The 22,731-nt window shown below is 43.9% G+C and overlaps 1 protein-coding gene across 2 annotated transcripts in view; it reads left to right on the forward strand.

The window, feature by feature from the left end:
• Positions 1-1,494: 1,494 nt before the first annotated feature.
• Positions 1,495-22,731, forward strand: part of LOC139374735 (protein WWC2-like) — a 40,880-nt gene continuing 19,643 nt past the window's right edge. Inside the window, exons 1-8 of one of the 2 annotated variants that reach the window (XM_071115859.1) lie at positions 1,495-1,831; positions 10,274-10,383; positions 16,480-16,595; positions 16,816-16,903; positions 17,006-17,082; positions 18,086-18,165; positions 22,195-22,324; positions 22,571-22,699. In XM_071115859.1, the coding sequence (XP_070971960.1) occupies positions 1,698-1,831; positions 10,274-10,383; positions 16,480-16,595; positions 16,816-16,903; positions 17,006-17,082; positions 18,086-18,165; positions 22,195-22,324; positions 22,571-22,699 (864 nt within the window). In that variant the 5' untranslated portion in view covers positions 1,495-1,697. The remainder of the gene's footprint in view (positions 1,832-10,273; positions 10,384-16,479; positions 16,596-16,815; positions 16,904-17,005; positions 17,083-18,085; positions 18,166-22,194; positions 22,325-22,570; positions 22,700-22,731) is intronic. The other variant, XM_071115860.1, reaches the window with a different exon arrangement.

A 22,731-nucleotide genomic window follows, 5' to 3' on the forward strand; every position in this document is an offset into this window, starting at 1 on the left:
CTGACTGCCCTCTCCGTCTCCTCCATGGTCTGAATGAGCAGCCTGCGATGCAGGTCTGAATGAGCAGCCTGCGAGGCTGATGAGATGAGGAAAGGAAAGGAAAGAGAAAGGTGCTGTGTACCTCACACCCGAAAATGACATCACACAGACTCTGAGATAAAGACATATCCCAGCTCTGATCAGAGAGTGACATTTTATTCTGAAAAGGCCCACCTACAGGGGGATCAAAGGTTCTCTCATAAAGTAAAAAAGGATTAATATTGCCATGGACAGAAGTTAACAAAAAGGTAACAATTGGTTGAGAATGGTTGGGAAAAGTTTGAGAAAAACAAAAAACATCCGCAGTCTGTGTATTCCTAGAAATAGATTGTCTCACTATAGTTCTTTTTGAAGGGGAGATAAACCTTTTCCAAATATCTGTACAGAAAATGCGTCAAATTGCATCCTAGCCCAAAGAGAACAGACAAGCAATTGAAATTGTATGAATAAAACTGGTGTTTTTCCCCCTGGCCCAGAGTTCACTCAAGGCAATGTCTTGTATCCTACGTACCCTGTAGTGTGACTCCATAATGCCTTGCAGGATTACAGCTGATGTTTAACCGCAGGAGTGAAGAGCAATGTGATTATTTCACTAGCCACAAAAACAATGCTGTTAGTCTGTTACTTTTATTATTGATCTATGCGTGAGAATCAGCAGGTCTCTAGATAATCACGTGTATATCTGTCAGGGCTATATACAAAGCTGAAATATGCACTGATTCACCCATAACAGTCAGAAATAGACAATATAATTCTATAACATAAGCTATAACACTGATATACACTGAGAAACATTAAGAACATTACAAAACATTAAGAACACCTTCCTAATATTGACCAGGTCAGATTATGTCATGGGAAAGAGCAGGTGTTCATAATGTGTGTAGGCTTATAGGATGCCCTTTACAAAAAGTTAAGGAGCCACACCCTAATGGAGTAATTTCCCTCCCTTATTCGTATCACAATGACCTTTTACCACTTCAATATAGACACCAATAAAATACTTTTTTTTGTATTACAGCAATCACAGATTGTCCCTTAAAAGTTATGCAGTGTTGTTAAACTTTCTCTATTATTATGTTCGATAATTATTTCCCCAAGATTATGTAGATATTTAATTATCTGGGGACATATCATATTTTATCCCTGTCACTGTCCCATCATCCTATCTGCCTATATTTTGCAATGCTGCATATTTCACCATTCCAAAACCTTTTCTCCCAGTTCTTGCATAGAGCGACAGCGGCCGATAACAAAACGATTTAACGCGGCGGTGTAATGTGTCCCGCTTGTCTGGTATGGGGAACGGGAACGTGGGGATGAGACCAAATACTTCGATGGGACCAGTGGAACAAGTTGTCCTGACAACACACATTTTCCACTGGTGATGTCTTGGAAAGGGTTAAGCCGCAGGAATGCAACGCTCAGGAATGCGCATGCAAATAGATTTATGCTAATGACATGCTAATGTCCCGTTGGCTGGGAACGGAGTCAAGTCTGTCTGTCCTGGTCTGTCCCGGCCTATGTGTTCAGCTAGGAACCCAAGATGGAGGACAGGGGAACGCAAAACATGGATCTTTACTGAGTTTTTTCCGTCGCTTTTTAGTATTCCACTGGAGTTTTTTTTTTAACCGTACTTATGGCGGAACTTTTAGAAGATGAACATGCCTAGGAAGGGGAATGGCCAGCTGCCGTTACCCGACGGCTGGGAAGAAGCGAGGGACTTTGACGGCAAAGTGTTTTATATCGACCACAACACTAAACAAACAAGCTGGATAGACCCGAGGGACAGGTAAGCAGAGAGCGTCTGTTTGCGAAATTTTGCGAAGTTGACACGGGCAGCGTTTGTAAACAGTTTATGAACAGTTGATTACACACTTTTACGACACAAAAGGGTTTCGAACAAGCAAATGCCTTGAACAGTAACGTTAACGGTTACAGTGGCTAGTTGTATTTTTATAGTGTGAAACTATCAACACGCCTTTGCTAAATTAGCTAGCATAGCATAATGTTATTGCGAGAACGTGCAGGATATTTGAGCATATCTAACCTTAGCTATTGCAAAAACTCTAACTGATAGCTAGTTGCATAGTTTAGAGAAATTGAATTTCAGCTGGCTATGCCGGATGTAGCTTGCAGCTAGCTATAGTTTGCTAACTGGATAGCTAACTTTCTGATGCCATGGTTTGGAATAAATTCCTTACGATGCTAACGTTAGCTAGTTTCACAATTTCAATGAGGATTCAACAAGCCATAGCTAGCACCATTATTCTTGTGAGCTAGCAAGCATATCAAACCAACGTGTTGCTGAGATTCTAGAACTTCTACTGCGTATGATTCCATTTGATCAGAGACGCAAATAGGTACAAAATAAAAGCAATACTAAAGTTATTACAGTAAAATAAGCTATTTCATTACAGATGGCTATACTTACTATCTATGAAAAGGCAATTACAATGCTAGGAAGAAAGTGGAGTCTCCTGCACTCTCTGAAAGGACTCTGATAATCTATGCCACTTCTTTTTTTTTTAAAAAGCTCCAGCTTCCCTAAATTATCGTTTTGGCTTTTGTAAATGTTTGATTAAATTGTAATGAAAAATATGGTAATCTGAGATCCCCCAAATTTAGGGGCTCCCGAGTGGCGCAGCGTTCTAAGGCACTGTATCTCGGTGCTAGAGGCGTCACTACAGACCCTGGTTCGATAAAAAAAAAAAACATTTAACATGCAAAACACAATCATCTTAAACTGTAGCATATTTGATTGGCATATTATTATAGGCTAATTTCATGGGGAGGAAGAAACCTAACAGCCCATTGCTTTCAATAATAGGCTAATTCTGTACATTAGCCAGTATTGACACGCACACTTCATTCAATTGAGGTCTTTCTTACCAGGGTTTTATTACATTGGGTTCACCACACGACACAAGCCACTTATGACAAACCATTAAGCTCTAATTATGAGGATAATTGGTCAGAAAGTACGGCCGTAATGGAAAGATGATGCCTGACTGCCCTATGGAAATGTGAGATTCGTTAATGCTAATTTAGTTGTACGTTAGTGTCAAGTCATGCATAGATGATGAATAGAACATGATAGAACATGATTAAACACTTGATTAAAACGCTCAATGACTGAACCATTCTAGTCATTAGCCTGTTCTATTATTTAATTCAATTTGCTTCATATCAATCGCAACAGTAGTCCTATATTGTTGTCATATTGACGCCTCATATGTATGTCAGATGTGTGTTGCTGATTGAAACCTAAAGAGTCTGAAGAGAAGGCCATGTGACACTGTGCTGAAAACGGGATGTTCCAGTCTGCTCTCACTCAGACCCCCCTAAGCTTAACGAGCGAGGGTAATTGAAGCCAAATGCTGCTATAGTGTGTCTTAATGCCTTATATTGTTAGAAAACTGCTAGCCTATAATAGGTGGCATGCCAGTCATTCCTATGAGGCCACCACCAACACCACCAGGCATTGTGAATGATATACATCAAGTTGCTCCCACTCAGAAACCAGCCAAATCATCATTATCCACGGTTCCCTCCCTCCACCTGAACCGTGTCTAGATTCTACACATTCTAGAATATGAACCTTCTAGAATGATAGACTAATTCCTCTAATTCTAGAACGGTGTTAATTGGGCAAGAATGCTAAGATGCCGTGTCAGGGTGGAAGGGAATCATACTCAACGCCTTTTCACAATCTCAATCTTGGCCCAGGCTCAGAAATCCTAATGGTATTCACGACCCTAAGGACCTTGCCGTGATATGTTGAGGGGAAGAAATCATATATTCTGTAAACGCATGTTATGTAGGTTTACTATTAGGCTGCTATTGGTTCTGTCCCTGTATTGTCTGTCGATACATTGTTGTGAAGAACATAACGGTTATAAAGATGGTGTGTACTGTGATAAGAGGGTTCGCCTGACTAATATATCCTCTGTGTTACCGGCGGCCGTAGCTTTGGCGGCGTGCCCTGTTTCTTTCCACCTCTGCCACACCTCACCGTCCTGTTCAGGAGAGATGTTGCAGATCTAGGATCAGCTTACTCATCCGGCCTACTATGCACTTTGATATTCTTTACTTTAAAGAAAAGTGTTATACAAGTTTAAATAAATTATTATTATTACTCCCTCCAGTTATTTCAGCCTGATATGCTACAGATCATTTCTTTCTAGGCATTCTGTCTGTCACAAAGATAATTCAGGGCCTGTATTAAAACATATTTTCAGGGTAGCAGTGCTGAACTAGGATCAGTTTAGCCTTTTAGATCATAATCAATAAGATTACATGGACAGAGTTGCTCACTAGATGTCTGCTGCAGAGAGACGAGAGACCATGAGAAAACGAGTTGTGATCAGTCGGGGAAATAAAAGTGCTGAAAACACGTTGGTTCACTATTTAAAAAGAAGCTGGAGAACAAGCTACAGGTACAGACGGCTTGGAGTCAAATAATATAATATCATCCAAAAATAATATTGTAATGTGTAACTGTATCAACCCCCCCACACCACTACTGGCTTGTCGTAATCCAATGCCGTTGTAGGCCTATGGTGTTAATTGCGGCCGCTTGTTGACAGCTTGGAGACGGCTTGGAAACGCAAGGAAGGCGACTTGATGCATTTTGCTGACATGTTCTATGACTTGTGAATGTCGCCATCATATTGTTTTGTTTGGTTGCGATGGAGTGATGGATAGATGGAACAGAGACATGCATAGTGTGCCACAAAGAATAACTCATCTCACCTGTATAATTTGTCCAGAAATTATTATCCATTGACATAGGATGGAACTTTTCATCATAAGATGGATTCATGTATGGGAACTGGGGGAAAGTCCCATTGCCAGATAGCAACAGGTGTTTCATATTTACAAATGCCTCTATACTCTGATATTATGAAGTGAAGTTGGAGAGCACAAACCCTGTCAACGCAATATCCCCCGATTAATCCCAAAATGATGCGTTTTGAAAAGATTTTGGTGCGTGTGTGTTATACTTGGAATCCAAGTGGACCCTCCCACCTTTAGCATAGCGCCGCGCCAAGACTGTCTCATGCTTCACCTGCAAGTCATACCCTCTCATCCCCATGGTTACAGGCAGGCCAGAGACTAGATCTGTTCTGTTCAGTCAAGCAGAGGGGACCCTGGCTGGCCAGTGAAGGAATACACATTTTTGGCAGGAAAAAGGAATCCCTCTCTTTTTTTCCCCACCTTTCTCCCTTGCTTTCCCTCGTCTCTCAAATTCACATTTAAATGAGCTTCATTGGCCGAGGCCTAACTACTGACAGGAGTGATTTAACGTTGTGCAAACAATGTAAGTTCTACAGTATTTCACAAATTCTACAGTGGTTGACAAATTATTTCAATCTCTCTCGCACTCCATCCTTCTCTTCTTTCTCACCCCCCCTCTTCCCCCTCTGCCTCCCCCTTTTTCTATTTCACTTTCAACTCTCCCTCAGACATCCTCCTTCCTCTATCTTTTCCCCTCATTCTTTCTCTCTCCTCCCCCTGACGTCTGAAAGGCCCCGCCATCCAGATCTCGCATTTATGAGAGAGTGGCGGAGAATAAGAGGCAGTGTCAGAGTGCTGCACCACATTCCTGTGCCCTCCCTCCCTCCCTGTCTAAATCCCCCAGAAAAGAGAGGAACGTGCCTCCCTCCTCACTGTTCCAGCCCCAAAAATGTTTATTTCCAGAAGAGGAGGCAGAGATAAGACTCCAGCCCAAGTTTCTCCCCTCCCATGAACACACAGGCGTGCGTACGCACGCAGACACACACAAATTATCTTGGCCCTCTTTGCTTGGAGCTTGACCCGTTTAATTGGGGCGAATTTGTACAAGCACGCCCTCTGCCACAAAAGTCTTCCCTCTCTCTCCTTTTTCTTCTTCATTTTTTTGGCGCTCTGTATGACTTTGTTGGCACGGTGGTGGTGGGGGGCGATAATAAAAGAAGTGATGTAAATCCTGGCTTTTCACAGCTGCTGGCGTCTGTGCTTGAGTCTGAACGAGAGGGAGAAGAGAGAGGAAGGGAGGGAAGAGGGTAGAGAGACACAAACAAGAGTGTGTGGTAGCCTTGGAGACCAGAAAACATGGCCGCGTCCTGTAATGTGCGACACATGGCCGTCCATAGGCCACGGTTTTCTGCTCCTCCGCTGGCCGGCCAACATATTCCTAGGGACTAGGCTGAATGCTTTCAATGTGTGTCTATCTAGTAGCCTGCCACTGTATGTTTTCGCTTGTATTCAGCTAACCAAGGTTGTAACGTTCAGTTGAATTAGGTGTTAGTGCTGGGCTGGAACAAAAGCCTGCACGCCTGTTACTGACCTCTTCCGTAGAGCATCTCTTGACACAGGGGTCAACATTCTAGTGTGAAAGTGAATTTCCACAAAGTAGGCCCATCTGGAGACTTGGCAGCTAGCTTGTTTTTGTTGTGGTCTGATAGGCTAATTGCTTATGTGCAAAATTAGCTTTGGCCAGAAACGAAGCACTAACTCACATTTGGGGGTTTCCGTTGTCAGGATAGTTACAGGTTGTTTCTCACATCCATTCAACAATCAGCCTGTTCTGTTCTGGAGATACTGTCAGAGGCCGTGACTAATGGGAGTCTCTTTTAGTCTCTATGTCCCCTCAGCCGACCGTTGTGGTGAGAAATAGTCCCAGGCCTAGAGACCTTGGATCATTGTTACCATGACGACAGTGTACAGTCCAATCGTCCCACCCCACCTTTCCTGTTGTCTTCCTCTTATCTCTCCCTCACATACCTCCTCTTCACACACTCGCACACCCACTCCTCTCTGTAGTGGTGATGTTTGGCTCCTCTTCTGTTGGTCGGGACGCATCAAAAGGTGCTAGTCAGTCAGACATCTTATCTCAGCCACAGCAACAAGCTCCAGTCCAGGTCTTTGTGTCCCACTGCTGACTGTGTGGCTGGCAACCTCAGTGATGTGTCCTTTGACGTGTGAAGGGCCAGATGAACACTTCTCTCTCTTTTGGACATGTCATTTGTAGCAGTCTTGGTTATTGTGCAAGGGAAGGAGGTGCCCAGAGGTGATGTATGGGGCTGATGGAGATGTTGGGCTAGCCATTGTGTGTGTGTGTGTGTGTGTGCGGGTTCAGAGCACAACGATGTGTGTATGGTGATACAGAATGTGTGACATGGCAGTTGGGTGAGGTGAGGATATCTCATTGTGGGGTGCGGGGTGGATAACCAAGGTGTGAGTGAGTTATCAATTTCTGGAATGTGGTACACACACTGAGGGGCAGACTACCTGTCAGAAGATGTCTCAATAGTCACACCATAGTGTGACACCATAGTGTGACTATTGAGGCGGCAGGAACAGTTGAATACATTTAAGTTCAGTTTTTCACAAATCCCTGTCTTAGGTCAGTTAGGATCACTTTATTTTAAGAATGTGAAATGTCAGAATAATAGTAGAGTGATTTCAGCTTTTATTTATTTCATCACATTCCCAGTGTGTCAGAAGTTTACATACACTCAATTAGTATTTGGTAGCATTGCCTTTAAATTGTTTAACTTGGATCAAACGTTTCGGGTAGCCTTCCACAAGCTTCCCACAATAAGTTGGGTGAATTTTGTCTCATTGCTCCTGACAGAGCTGGTGTAACTGAGTCAGGTTTGTAGGCCTCCTTGCTTGCACACGCTTTTTCAGTTCTGCCCACACATTTTCTATAGGATTGAGGTCAGGGCTTCGTGATGGCCACTCCAATACCTTGACTTTGTTGTCCTTAAGCCATTTTGCCACAACTTTGGAAGTATGCTTGGGGACATTGTGCATTTGGAAGACCCATTTGCGACTAAGCTTTAACTTCCTGACTGATGTCTTGAGATGTTGCTTCATTATAGCCACATAATTTTCCTGCCTCATGATGTCACCTATTTTGTGAAGTGCATCAGTCCCTCCTGCAGCAAAGCACCCCCACAACATGATGCTGCCTCCCCTGTGCTTCACGGTTGGGATGGTGTTCTTCGGCTTGCAAGCACCCCCTTTTTCTTCCAAACATAATGATGGTCATTATGGCCAAACAGTTCTATTTTTGTTTCATCAGACCAGAGGACATTTCTCCAAAAAGTACAATCTTTGTCCCCATGTGCAGTTGCAAACCATATTCTGGCTTTTTTATGGCGGGTTTGGAGCAGTGGCTTCTTCCTTGCTGAGCGGCCTTTCAGGTTATGTCGATATAGGACTCGTGTTACTGTGGATATAGATACTTTTGTACCTGTTTCCTCCATCATCTTCACAAGGTCCTTAGCTGCTGTTCTGGGACTGATTTGCACTTTTTACATCAAAGTACGTTCATCTCTAGGAGACAGAACGCGTCTCCTTCCTGAGCGGTATGACTGCTGCGTGGTCCCATGGTGTTTATACTTGCATACTATTGTTTGTACAGATGAACGTGGTACCTTCAGGCGTTTGGAAATTTCTCCCAAGGATGAACCAGACTTGTGGAGGTCTACAATTTTCTTCTAAAGTCTTGGCTGATTTCTTTTGATTTTCCCGTGATGTCAAGCAAAGAGGTTTGAAGATAGGCCTTGAAATACATCTACAGGTACACCTCCAATTGACTCAAATTATGTCAATTAGCCTATCAGAAGCTTCTAAAGCCATGACATCATTTTCTGGAATTTTCCAAGTTGTTTAAAGGCACAGTCAACTTAGTGTATGTAAACTTCTGACCCAATGGACTTGTGATACATTGAATTATAAGTGAAATAATCTGTCTGTAAACAATTGTTGGAAAAACTACTTGTGTCATGCACAAAGTAGATGTCCTTACCGACTTGCCAAAACTATAGTTCGTTATCAAGAAATTTGTGGAGTGGTTGAAAAACTAGTTTTAATGACTCCAACCTAAGTGTATGTAAACTTCTGACTTCAACTGTAGTCTAGTGGTTAGAGCGTTGGGCCAGTAACAAAGGTTGCTAGATCTGCCCTGAACAAGGCAGTTAACCCACTGTTACTAGTCCGTCATTGTAAATAAGAATTTGTTCATAACTGACTTGCCAAGTTAAATAAAGGTTAAATAAAATAAATCCAAATTAAATAGTGGAGGAGGGCGGTCCCTCCCTATCCCGTCACTTCAGTACGGCCTCTATTTTGACATTGCTTAGTGTCGTTGCTGACCTCCACTGAGTTTTGTATGAGTTTTGTATGCATTCATTCTTCAGTTGAACAGCCACTCTGATGCTAAACTAGTAGCACAGTAACTGTAGATAGTCATAGTAGGCCAATACCTGTAGTAGGAGGACAGCAGACCAGTCCAGAGACTGGCTTCTGAGTTCAAAGGTCGTCGGTGGTGTACGGAGTGCGATAGTCGGCCGACCCAGCCGAGGGGACATACCAGGAATACCGCCTGTCTAATTTTTAACTTTTACAGCCAAGAGGGAGCGTGCATACCAGACTGACAGCCGCCCAGGCCAGGAGAGATGGCCTGTGTGTGTGTGTGCACCTGTTTGTTAGCATTAGCGTTTGTGTGTCTTCGAGTAAGAGTGCACTGAATAAACACAGTGAAGTACGCCGGGCGGCATGCTGGCTTGGCTTAAACTGCAAGTTAATACCCTTTGCCCACATTCTTAGACTTATCCAATATAGACTATGTCCCAGTTCCTCAAACAGATTTTGGAGTTTCAAAGATACAACACATTCTTCCAAAACCGCTCTCTCCCTCTCACTCCTCCACCAGTTCTCCACCCCCATCTTGTCATGACCCCGCCAGTGAACTTGGCTGTCTCTCATCTACTGTCTACATGGGCCAAGTCATCCAAGCTACCAGTGGAAAGGAGAGTGGGAACAATGTACAGGCAGCCACCCAGCCAGTCCTTGGGCAACGCATCCCAAATAGAAGGCACAGTGGTTTAGTGTCCCTTCTCTCTCCCTGTCTAGCCAGACTTCCCCCAGCCCACAGCCAGCCACACTGAGCTGAGTGAGTGGTACCACGATGCCAGTTTTAGACTTTGGTCCCTCAGGAATGTGTCACTGTTACTGCTGGATGCTCCAGTGTTGTCGTTTAGTGGCTTGTCTTTCTGAACTCTAGTTCCTAAGGTCACTATGACAGTCTAACCAGCCCTGTAGTAATTATTTTTACTCGTCTTTTTATATGAATGAACCACCTGATGTAGTTTATAGATTGGTTACGATATGCACTAGCTCTACGTGTCATGTGTTTCTGTGTACAGATACTGTATGTTTTTCTCTCTCTCTCTCTCAGGTTGACGAAGCCCCTGTCGTTTGCGGACTGTGTGGGAGACGAGTTACCGTGGGGATGGGAGGCCTCATACGACCCTCAGATTGGCATCTACTACATCGACCACATCAACAGTAAGTTGACAGGTTTACCTCGATGTTACCCCACTCATTAACATCATGTCTATGCCCAAACCATCTGGGCGATCCACCTGGGCAATCATTGATCTGTCCATCCTAAACAAAGGACCCCAGGCTATTTCATCCAAGATTACATCTCAGATGTTTTGGCAGGGGTATTCCAACACTGGATTTGAATTTCCCAAACACAACACAGAGAAATTGGTAGAACGGCAGAAACTGTAATGATGTAGATTTTGTTTGGGTTTCTTTCTCTGAATGATGTCTGTAACGTCTGCTTCCAGCTCACACTCTCATACACGTAGATCCCCTGAACGCAGCTCACTCTCCGGATCCCAATCACCTGAATTCTGATCACCTGTTCACACACCCGTGTGTCATTATCACACACTATTTAGTTCAGTTCTTTGCACCTCATCACTGTGAGGTATTGTTTGTTTTTGACACACTTCTATTCAGAGCTCTGTTTATCCCGTGATTTACTCCTCCCGCCTCACTAACGACGCCTTTTGCCTATTCCCTGCCTGTACTTTAGCCTGTCAGATTTCCTGTTATCTACCTATTGCCTGATCTCCCGGGCGATGTTACTAGCCTTTTCCCTTTCTGTACTGTTGCCCTTTTGGACCCCCTGTGTATGACCTTCTGCCTGCCCCTGGACCCAGCTACCTGTCTCCTCCTCCTCCTGTGGTCCTTTACATTAAACACCAGCTCTCTGTCTCCCCCGTGTTCATTACAGTATCGTTATTTAGAAGCTGAAAACCACTGGAACTTATTGTATTATTTCTAGTCAGAGCGCCATGGTGTTTGATATTGATGAGTCGTATGATCATTCGCCAAGTATCTCCATCGAATGAGGAATCTATTATTTGTATTGACTGAACTTTGAGAAATGAGTTAGTCTTTGCTCGCAAGTCTTTATCTGAGTTTTATGCTTTTCATTTGTCAAACTGTTTTCAACTGATATGGGCTAAATAACCCTAATCTGATGATATCCAGAGATATTATGAGTGTGATGGCAAGGATGTTGACTGCCAGCAGTCTTATCAGTGACATTGAGTAAGCTAAACATTTAGCAAACTCACAGATGTCATTCTTGGACAAGTATCAGGCCAAGACAATAATTTATGTTGAATTTGTCAATATTGTCAGCAGATTGATGTTGATATTAATATTGTCACGGGATTTTTTCAAATTAATTGTACATATTGATATAGTGAGTGAGTGAGAATCTCCACTAAATGAAATGCGTTTGTGATTAGTCACATTCATTTCTAAATTCATTTCTAAATTCCACAGCCTGTCTTCTGCTCATCCCTTAGGAAAACACCTGCATTACCTGGGATTAAATAAACCTACTTCTATTAACTCCATTCAATTCAATCAGAGACTTGTTTTCTCCCAATGCAGATTGGAATCCATTTCCCAAATGTTTTTCATTGTGCTGCCTGGCTGTAGCCCGCAGGGTTGAGGTGTGAGCTAGCTGCTGCTGCTGTTGTGTGGGCTAGGGATTCTATTTATGTGTTGCACTCACAACACATTTCTACTGCGATTGTTTGTTGTTTTTGTCTAACACCGGTGGGTAAACAAACGCAGTCAGCTGTCAGTCAGGAGTGGATGATTGTGTGGAGACTCAGGGCTTAGCTTCGGTGTGTTAAGGATGGCCCTCCTGTGGGTGGTTGGACACGGTGTATTTCTGCACTTCTGAGCTGTAGTTTGAATCAGAGTTTGGCTTGTTGCAATGTATTTTATTTTATTTTTTCATTTTGTCTGGTTGGTTTCACATTGGCGAATGTCAAACGAGCTAAAATGCCTAAACAAAACCACAAATAATTTGTTTATTGGAGATAAATGCGTATGTCAAATCCATCTATGATTATGAAGAAGCATAACTTGTGTGTCCCAAACTTCATTTTACCTTTGCTTTGGTCTTCCAACAACATGCGGGAGGAAACAGCGCAATATCCCCTCTAACCGCAAGGTGAATAGGCTATATTCAGTAGCCTATGAGTGTTGTCACGATACCAGAATCTGGGCTTCGATACCAGGTTAAGTATCACGATTCTCGATACCATCACAATTCCCAAACGACACCACTGCAAAAAAGAGAAGGCATATGAACCTGAGTCACAGAATGGCACTTGATCCAGACAGATGAACAAAGCTACTGCTCGTTGGGCATCCTTTGAGTTCAATATCATGACATTTGCCATTTTTTTTTGCGTCAACATTTTTCAGAGACAGCCGTGCATGCATTAACGTAGCCTTGGCCTATTCACACGGATGCATATAATCAATAGGAGTGTGTGCGTGCATTGAGTTATTGAGCTCGTTTTGGCTGATGTTCATCTGTATTCCCATGAAAAGTCTTGTTTCCCTTCCATTTTTATTTGAGTGTACTGATAAACAACATTCACATAGGAGTAGCTTATTTGCTAAAAGTGTGCGCTGTCTCTTTAACCAGTAATGAAGTAATTCAGAGGCAAGAAGGGGGCAGCCCGGAGTTAGTTCACTGAGGCAATAGACCATCTTTGGGTTGAGACGTGAGAGACCAATTAAGTGAATGAATAAAGTTTGGTGGCAATCAGCGTTAAAATCTTCATATTTTGCGTTATGGTTTGCATATTAAAACAAACAAAGCTGGAAGCTGCTGGTGTCGTCATGCATTGTTCTAGCCTGTATGGACATTGTTTTGCGAACAGTAATGAACAGTTTCAACATTTTTACATGCCGTGTCGCATTATTCAGGTGTGTTCACTTCTGTGCAGCATGATGGGGAGCTAACATGATGGGGAGCTAACATGATGGGGAGCTAACATGATGGGGAGCTAACATGATGCAGCCCAGATGCTTAGAGCAGGCTAAGTGGAGCACATACACTACTTTTGCTCTGTAAGGTGGACGTTGGCTGCGCTGACAGAGTTGATCCAGGAGACGCATTCGACAGCAGGACGAACGTTTTTTTATTTTTTTTATTTTTTATCTAGTACTGAACCGTTTTTCATGTTCTAGTATAGAAAAAGCACTGAACTAAGGAATGCACGAGAGCTGGAAAAAACAATTTGGGTTGAAAGCCTCCTTTTATAGAAGTGATACACTTTCCTTTCTCCGCAAACTCCCCAATGACCGTTTGTCAATGCATATTTAATGTCTAACTCAAGGCCATCAAACTCTCTTCACGCTGAACCTCCCTTCACCTGTCTAGGCTGTATCCCAGATACCTGTGAGGTGAGTGGAGAATGTGGACTGATTGATAAGGGCCCAGAGTCTATCCTCGGCAGGTCAGGTGGTCTGGATAACAAAAACTCCTGGCCCTAGTTGGGGCAAGACGGTGGGCAGGGGTAGCTAGGGGTTTAGTCTGGGTGGGTACCTACTTCTCCTTGCCCTGTCTGTCCTGTCCTAGCTTCTCCCTCCCTGCCCAGGCTGTCCCCCGCCCCGACAGGCCTCACTTCCTTATTACGTAAACCCTGCTGCTGCCCTGTGGCCTCCCTGCATTGTTGGAGTGGAGGGAGGGACGGGACGGGGGTTGATAAGGGTCTTTTATGTGTGGTGATTTGCCTTCTCTTATGTGGCGTAGATGGGCCCAGAGAAGAAGGGTTGCCTAACCTAGTGGGAACTTCCCTGACTTCACATAACCACTCAGCGAGTTGCTTTGGGTTCCCCCCTGGTCTTAGTGGAGGTCCTGTTGAAGTTTTGGTTTTATTATGCATAGAGGTAGACAGACACATGCTCTCCCTCACACTCTTATAGGCTCTCATAAAATGACATTGTAGGCTATAGGTGGACACGTGTGTGTCGGTCATTCGGTCAGATATTCAGTCACATCCTGAAAGTTGAGGTGGGTGTGTTCTACCCATGCAGGCAGGAGTGTGCTGTCAGATACCAATGACGAAACAACAGACCGACTGTGTCAACACTGTCTATTGTGCTCTAGCCACTACCTCATACCTTTTAGGGTTGCTCATCAGCATGTGGCTTTGTGTTCGCAAGTGTGTGTGTGTGAGGCTCAAATAATTTATTATATCATGCAATGACTTCTGTAGGACATTGATACAGTGTCTAGCCAACATGAAACAACACATTGATTCACAAGCTAATCGTTCGATAAATAGGGAACCGTTACCAACCTCGGAGCGCAAGAGCAACTCCCAACACTGACCACAAGTTATATAGCAGATCAGAAACAAAACATTACTTAGGGCCTAGCCGAGGATTATCCTACCCAGCAAACCTGGGAACATTCCCAGAACATTAGCGAAGATTCCCATTAAGTTCTAGTTAAGGTTTTATATAACATTAGGATGATAGCAAATATTGTCATATTTTCTTATTTAATTTAAAACATATATGTGGAATGTTCTAACATTTACTAAAATGTTGTGCACAACATCTGTAACAACCACATTCCCCAAACGTTCTCATTGGGTTTCCAGGCAATGTAATACCACAATGTACCAGTGATGTTTTTCCAGCAAACCGAAATTGAGTCTGTGGAAGTTCCCAGAACATTCGCTAGGTTGCGTCAAACATTTTCATAACACAGATCCAGTCGTGCTGATGGTTATACAATGTTTGTATAAAATATTTGTTTTTGTGTTCGAACATACGGCGCAAGCTAACAAATGTTCTGGGAACTTTCACATAACCAATTTTGGTTTGCTGGGTAGCCTACACCCTCAGCAGAAGAATACACAGGGCTGAGAGTTCCATAGAGAGAGACCGAGAGAGCGGGAGAGTGGAGACGGGCACTGACACAGTCACAAGCACGTATACGCACGCACACAAATCGTACACACACACACAAATCCTGATGTAGTGAAATCCGGTTATTCCTCATAGCAGCCAGTCTCTGCATTGCTGACATACTTAGTGTGGCATGGAGGGGGCCGTACTCTCAGTGTAGAGAGACTTGTTGTTTTCCACACAAAGGCTGTATGTCTCCCAAATGGCATGCTATTCCCTATATAGTGCACTACTTTTGACCAAAGCCCTATGGGCCCTAAACTACATAGGGAATTGGGTGGCATTTGGAACACAGACAAAGCACAGTAAGGAATGAAGGATTGACCCTTTCCTGCCCTGCCACCGGACAGGGCTACCCCAGAAGAGCAGGTCAGAGACAAACAAAAAAGAGGGTAGAGAGAGAGAGAGAAAAGGAGTGAGAGAGAGTGAGGGAAGAAGAGAGTAATGTTGTGATTGATTCAGATGGATTGCTTCCTCTGCTCTCCCACTGTGCCTTTCTCTTTCCTCAAAACAACCCACTGTTAGATGTGGGTGTAGGCCTGCTTCATTTGCAGTATACAGTGACTTCAGAAAGTGTTCACACCCCTTGACTTTTTCAACATTCTGAAGATTAAAGGAATAGGAACATTGTGTAAAACACACAGTAAAATGCCAATGCTGTTAGTGTTGATTTTTTTTGGATAGGATTGACCTGATGAAAACGTCAACCAAGAGAAAATGTTCACGTAACTGACAAAATAAAGGAACACCAACATAGTGCCTTAATAGGATGCTGGGTCACCACGGGCCGCCAGAACAGTTTTAATGGGCCTTGGCTTAGATTCTACAAGTGTCTGGAACTCTATTGGAGGGATGCGACACCATTCTTCCATGAGAAATTCCATAATTTGGTGTTTTGTTGATGGTGCAGAATCTCCCATAAGTGTTCAATTGTGTTGAGATCTAGTGACTTTAATAGCCATGGCATAGGGTTTACATATTTTTTTTATGCTCATCCAACCATTCAGTGACCACTCGTGCCCTGTGGATGAGGGCATTGTCATCCTATGGGGCCAAAATAATAGCCTGCACAGCATTTTTATGCATGACCCTAAGCATGATGGGATATTAATTGCTTAATTAACTCAGGAACCACACCTGTGTGGAACTACATGCTTTCAATATACTTTGTATCCCTCATTTACTCAAGTGTTTCCATTACTTTGGCAGTTACCTGTATATCTGAATCAGGGTTCTGGCGTGCTGTAGCTGTATGACACAAAAGGAGGCTACAAATAAAGTATTGTCGTCGCCATCATCATCGTTTGTTTATGGGAGTAGATCTCATTGATGACATTCTCCCCTCTCTAGAGAGTACCCAGCTAGAGGACCCCCGGGCGGAGTGGAGGAAGGAGCAGGAGAGGATGTTGAAGGAGTACCTGACAGTAGCCCAGGATGCCCTGGTCACCCAGAAAGAGCTGTACCAGGTGAAATGGATGGATTAGTGAATGCATGGAAGGATATATGGATGGATTGATGGGTAAATAAAATGATAATGGATAATAATGGATTATGATAATAATAAATGACAATGGATGGATGGGTGGGTGAAATAATGAATGAATGAACAAATAGAATGAGGGAATGGATGAACAAAGGACCGTATGAATGAACAAGACTTATTTCCGTTGTGATCTTCGATACCAGGTCAAAGAGCAGCGGCTGGCCTTGGCCCTGGATCAGTACACACGCCTCAACGACGCATACAAGGACAAGTCCAGCTCACGCACCAGCCGTGAGTAGTGAGCCTAACCCGAACCTAGTTCTCAACCAATTGTTACACACGTGTGTTTTGTCCTTCACACACTAACGGTCCAGATGGCTCTCTCTCGTCCAGTGTTCTCGGGGTCTTCGTCCAGCACTAAGTATGACCCTGATATCCTCAAGGCTGAGATCTCCACCACCAAAGTCAGGGTAAGGTGCATCTTTCTTTCACTCACTCACTCACTCACTCACTCACTCACACGGGGCGGCAGCGTAGCCTAGTGGTTAGAGCGTTGGACTAGTAACCGGAAGGTTGCGAGTTCAAACCCCTGAGCTGACAAGGTACAAATCTGTCGTTCTGCCCCTGAACAGGCAGTTAACCCACTGTTCCCAGGCCGTCATTGAAAATAAGAATGTGTTCTTAACTGACTTGCCTGGTTAAATAAAGGTAAAAAAAAAAAAAAAACTCACTCACTCACATCTTCTCAACTTATTTTGTTGTATTTTACCCACTTTTTCTCCACAATTTTGATCTGGTCTCATCGCTGCAACTCCCCAACGGGCTCAGGAGGCCGAGTTCGAGTTATGCGTCCTCCGAAACGTGACCCGCCAAACCGCGCTTCTTAACACCTGCCCGCTTAACCCGGAAGCCAGCTGCACCAACATGAAACATGTTCAACTGATGAACGAAGTCGTTCGAGGCCTGCAGGCTCCCGGCCTGCCACAAGGAGTCACTAGAGCCCCCCCCCCCTTCCGGCCAAACCCTCCCCTGGTCAAACCCTCTCCTAACCCAGACGACGCTGGAACAATTGTGCGCCACACTATGGGACTCCCGAACACGGCCAGTTGTGACACAGACTGGGATCGAATCTGGGTCTGTAGTGATGCCTCAAGCACTGAGATACAGTGCCTTAGACCGCTGCGCCACTCGGGAGGGCAACTAGTGTCTTCTTGACCGTCTATCTCGTTCTCACTTTTCTTTCTTTTTCTCGTTCTCTCTCTCTCGCGCGCTCTCTCTAGCTCTCTCTAGCTCTCTTTCTCTGTCTCTCGCTCTCTTTCTCTCAATTCAATTCAAAGGGGCTTTATTGGCATGGGAAACGTATGTTTACATTGCCAAAGCAAGTGAAAAAAACAAACAAAACACCCCTCTTCTCAATGAAAGTGCATTCCTCTATGTCTCTGTTAATGCCTCTGTCTCTGTCCGCTACTGTAGGTGAATAAGCTGAAGAGAGAGCTCTCCCAGATGAAACAGGAGCTCATCTACAAAGAACAAGGCTTTGAAACCTTGCAGCAGTAAGTCCCCTTTTCATATTGATCACACACTGGTCTGTCACACACCTGCCTATTACACGCACACACACACACACACACACACACACACACACACCTGTGTATTGTATGCTGCTCTGTGAATGTTGTGATTTTACAGCTTTAGTGTTACGTGTCTATTGGACTTGATAGTGCCTGAGGGCGGTCATAAAACAGTTTGATTACAGATGAAGGAGCTTAATTTGATCACTTTGGTGCAGGAGCACTTTCCTGCAATGCGGGACATTTAAAACTGCAAAAATTGCCATTAATTATATTCCACATAATAATTCACTATTCTGTTACTGCAGGATTATTTTCCTGCTGTAGCAAACTGGCTCAAATTAAGATCAGACATGTGTAGGAACCACTGTATAGGATTATTTGAGAGAGCCGCTACAATCTACTAATAGGAATTCACATTCATAGAGAGAGAGAATGAGATCGGAGGAAAAGAGAGGGGGAGAGAGAGAGAGAATGACCATGAGGGGGAGAGAGAGAATGACCATGAGATAGGTGGTAAAGAGAGAATGACCATGATGGGGAAGAGAGAGGGAGAGAGACCATGAGATAGGAGGTAGAGAGAGAGAATGACCATGAGATAGGAGGTAGAGAGAGAGAGAGAATGACCATGAGATAGGAGGTAAAGAGAGAGAGAATGACCATGAGATAGGAGGTAGAGAGAGAGAGAGAATGACCATGCGATAGGAGGTAAAGAGAGAGAATGACCATGCGATAGGAGGTAAAGAGAGAGAGAATGACCATGAGATGGGAGGTAAAGAGAGAGAGAATGACCATGAGATAGGAGGTAAAGAGAGAGAGAGAGAATGACCATGCGATAGGAGGTAAAGAGAGAGAGAGAGAATGACCATGCGATAGGAGGTAAAGAGAGAGAGAGAATGACCATGCGATAGGTGGTAAAGAGAGAATGACCATGATGGGGAAGAGAGAGGGAGAGAGACCATGAGATAGGAGGTAGAGAGAGAGAATGACCATGAGATAGGAGGTAAAGAGAGAGAGAGAATGACCATGCGATAGGAGGTAGAGAGAGAGAGAGAGAGAATGACCATGCGATAGGAGGTAGAGAGAGAGAGAGAGAATGACCATGAGATAGGAGGTAAAGAGAGAGAGAATGACCATGAGATAGGAGGTAGAGAGAGAGAGAGAATGACCATGCGATAGGAGGTAAAGAGAGAGAATGACCATGCGATAGGAGGTAAAGAGAGAGAGAATGACCATGAGATGGGAGGTAAAGAGAGAGAGAATGACCATGAGATAGGAGGTAAAGAGAGAGAGAGAGAATGACCATGCGATAGGAGGTAAAGAGAGAGAGAGAGAATGACCATGCGATAGGAGGTAAAGAGAGAGAGAGAATGACCATGCGATAGGTGGTAAAGAGAGAATGACCATGATGAGGGAGAGAGACCATGAGATAGGAGGTAGAGAGAGAGAATGACCATGAGATAGGAGGTAAAGAGAGAGAGAGAATGACCATGAGATAGGTGGTAAAGAGAGAATGACCATGATAGGGAGAGAGACCATGAGATAGGAGGTAGAGAGAGAGAGAATGACCATGAGATAGGAGGTAAAGAGAGAGAGAATGACCATGCGATAGGAGGTAGAGAGAGAGAATGACCATGCGATAGGAGGTAAAGAGAGAGAGAATGACCATGCGATAGGAGGTAGAGAGAGAGAGAGAGAGAATGACCATGCGATAGGAGGGAGAGAGAGAGAGAGAGAATGACCATGAGATAGGAGGTAAAGAGAGAGAGAATGACCATGAGATAGGAGGTAAATAGAGAATGACCATGATGGGGAAGAGAGAGGGAGAGAGACCATGAGATAGGAGGTAGAGAGAGAGAATGACCATGAGATAGGAGGTAAAGAGAGAGAGAGAATGACCATGAGATAGGTGGTAAAGAGAGAATGACCATGATGGGGAAGAGAGAGGGAGAGAGACCATGAGATAGGAGGTAGAGAGAGAGAATGACCATGAGATAGGAGGTAAAGAGAGAGAGAATGACCATGCAATAGGAGGTAGAGAGAGAGAGAATGACCATGCGATAGGAGGTAAAGAGAGAGAGAATGACCATGCGATAGGAGGTAGAGAGAGAGAATGACCATGCGATAGGAGGTAGAGAGAGAGAATGACCATGCGATAGGAGGTAAAGAGAGAGAGAATGACCATGCGATAGGAGGTAGAGAGAGAGAGAGAGAATGACCATGCGATAGGAAGTAGAGAGAGAGAGAATGACCATGCGATAGGAGGTAGAGAGAGAGAGAGAATGACCATGAGATAGGAGGTAAAGAGAGAGAGAATGACCATGAGATAGGAGGTAAAGAGAGAGAGAATGACCATGCGATAGGAGGTAAAGAGAGAGAGAGAATGACCATGCGATAGGAGGTAGAGAGAGAATGACCATGCGATAGGAGGTAAAGAGAGAGAGAGAATGACCATGCGATAGGAGGTAGAGAGAGAGAGAGAATGACCATCAGATAGGAGGTAAAGAGAGAGAATGAGGGGGGAAGAGGGATGATAGAAGGAGAGACAGAACGTAAGAGGTGAGAGAGAGGGGTTATGTTGCTCACATGGCAGGCTCTGGATTAAGCCCTGTCCAAAGCAGCCACTTTTTATTTCAATAATTGAAACAATGAAGCATTGTCGTTCACCCTCCACACACACTCCATCCGCTCAGGAGGCACACACAATAAAGGAAAAGAGCGAAAAGGGGGCAGGAACACACACACACAAACTGCACATTAGGAAGGTCAAAAATCACGCATGGCAGCTTAACAAAGGTTGCTTGTTATGTAATTTTGTCGTACTATGCTGTTAGACAAACACTCAACAGAGCTAGCACTACCGTTCAAAAGTTTGGGGTCACTTAGAAATGTCCTTGTTTTGAAAGAAAAGCACATTTTTTTTCTCCATTTAAAATAACATCCAATTGATCAGAAATTAGAGTGTAGACATTGTTAATATTGTAAATTACTATTGTAGCTGGAAACAGCTGATTTTTTCAAATGGAATATCTACATAGTCGTACAGAGGCCCATTATCAGCAACCATCACTCCTGTGTTCCAATGGCATGTTGTGTTAGCTAATTCAAGTTTATTTTAAAAGGCTAATTGATCATTAGAAAACCCTTTTGCAATTATGTTAGCACAGCGGAAAACTGTTTTCCTGATTTAAAGAAGCAATAAAACTGCCCTTCTTTAGACTAGTTGAGTATCTGGAGCATCAGCATTTATGGGTTTGATTACAGGCTCAAAATGGCCAGAAACAAGTCCCAACAAGTACTTTCTTCTGAAACTCATCAGTCTATTCTTGTTCTGAGAAATTAAGGCTATTCCATGCGAGAAATTGCCAAGAAATGTGAAGATCTCATACAGCGCTGTGTACTACTCCCTTCACAGAACAGCGCAAACTGGCTCTATCCAGACTAGAAAGAGGAGTGGGAGGCCCCGGTGCACAACTGAGCAAGAAGACATTAGAGTGTCTAGTTTGAGAAACAGACGCCTCACAAGTCCTCAACTGGCAGCTTCATTAAATAGTACCCGCAAAACACTCGTCTCTACGTCAACAGTGAAGAGGCGACTCCGGGATGCTGGCCTTCTAGGCAGAAAAAGCCAAATCTCAGACTGGCCAATAAAAAGAAAAGATTAAGATGGGCAAAATAATACAGTCACTGGACAGAGGAACTCTGCCAAGATGGCCAGCAACATTAACAATGTCTACACTGTATTTCTGATCAATTTGATGTTATTTGGACCAAAATGGACCAAAAAAATTGCTTTTCTTTCAAAAACAAACAAGTGACTCCAAACTTTTGAACGGTAGAGTGTATCTGGACTTTAACACCCATATAGATATTGATGTCTTCACATTCAAATTGATCTTTGCAGAATCCAGATCATTGGAGATTCTGATATTTGTGAACAAACCTTTGCTCTCTTTGGTGTTTTTATTTTTGTATTTCATTTGTATGTGTGTGTGCTCTCCCTTTTTGCAGGATCGACCAAAAACTGTGTGGCGAGCAGAGTGGATACCGTCTGAAGGAGGCCAAGGCCATCGTGACGGAGCTCCAGTCTCTCCGCAGGGCCATCAGCTCTGGAGAGAAGGAGAAACAGGACCTCATGCAGGTACGTGTGGGAAATATTTTTGGTCTGTGTGTGGGTTCAAATATCTGCTTTTTGAGAGCTCCTGGCAAGGTCATGTTCATTAGGCACCCAAAAGAAGGAAACCGACTGAAACAGGAAGGGACTGGCTGAACTTATCCGATTTTGAAATGCTCATTTTCCGTTTTCTGTTTTTGGTATGGTGTGCCTTTCAACCCTGAACTTCCCTCTAGAGTCTAGACCCACTCCATGTTCTCTTCTCTCCCATAGTCTCTGGCTAAGCTAAAGGAGAGGTTCCACACGGAACACAACATGGGCCATTCGGAACCAGACCTCCGGAACCCAGTGGGCTCCAGACAGACGCTTGAAGCCGGCTCCCAGACAGACGTCTCTGGAGAGGTGAGCACCACCTCTCATTCTCTCCCCTTATT

The sequence above is a fragment of the Oncorhynchus clarkii genome, chromosome 19, assembly GCF_045791955.1.
Source record: "Oncorhynchus clarkii lewisi isolate Uvic-CL-2024 chromosome 19, UVic_Ocla_1.0, whole genome shotgun sequence".
NCBI classification, from domain to species: domain Eukaryota; kingdom Metazoa; phylum Chordata; class Actinopteri; order Salmoniformes; family Salmonidae; genus Oncorhynchus; species Oncorhynchus clarkii.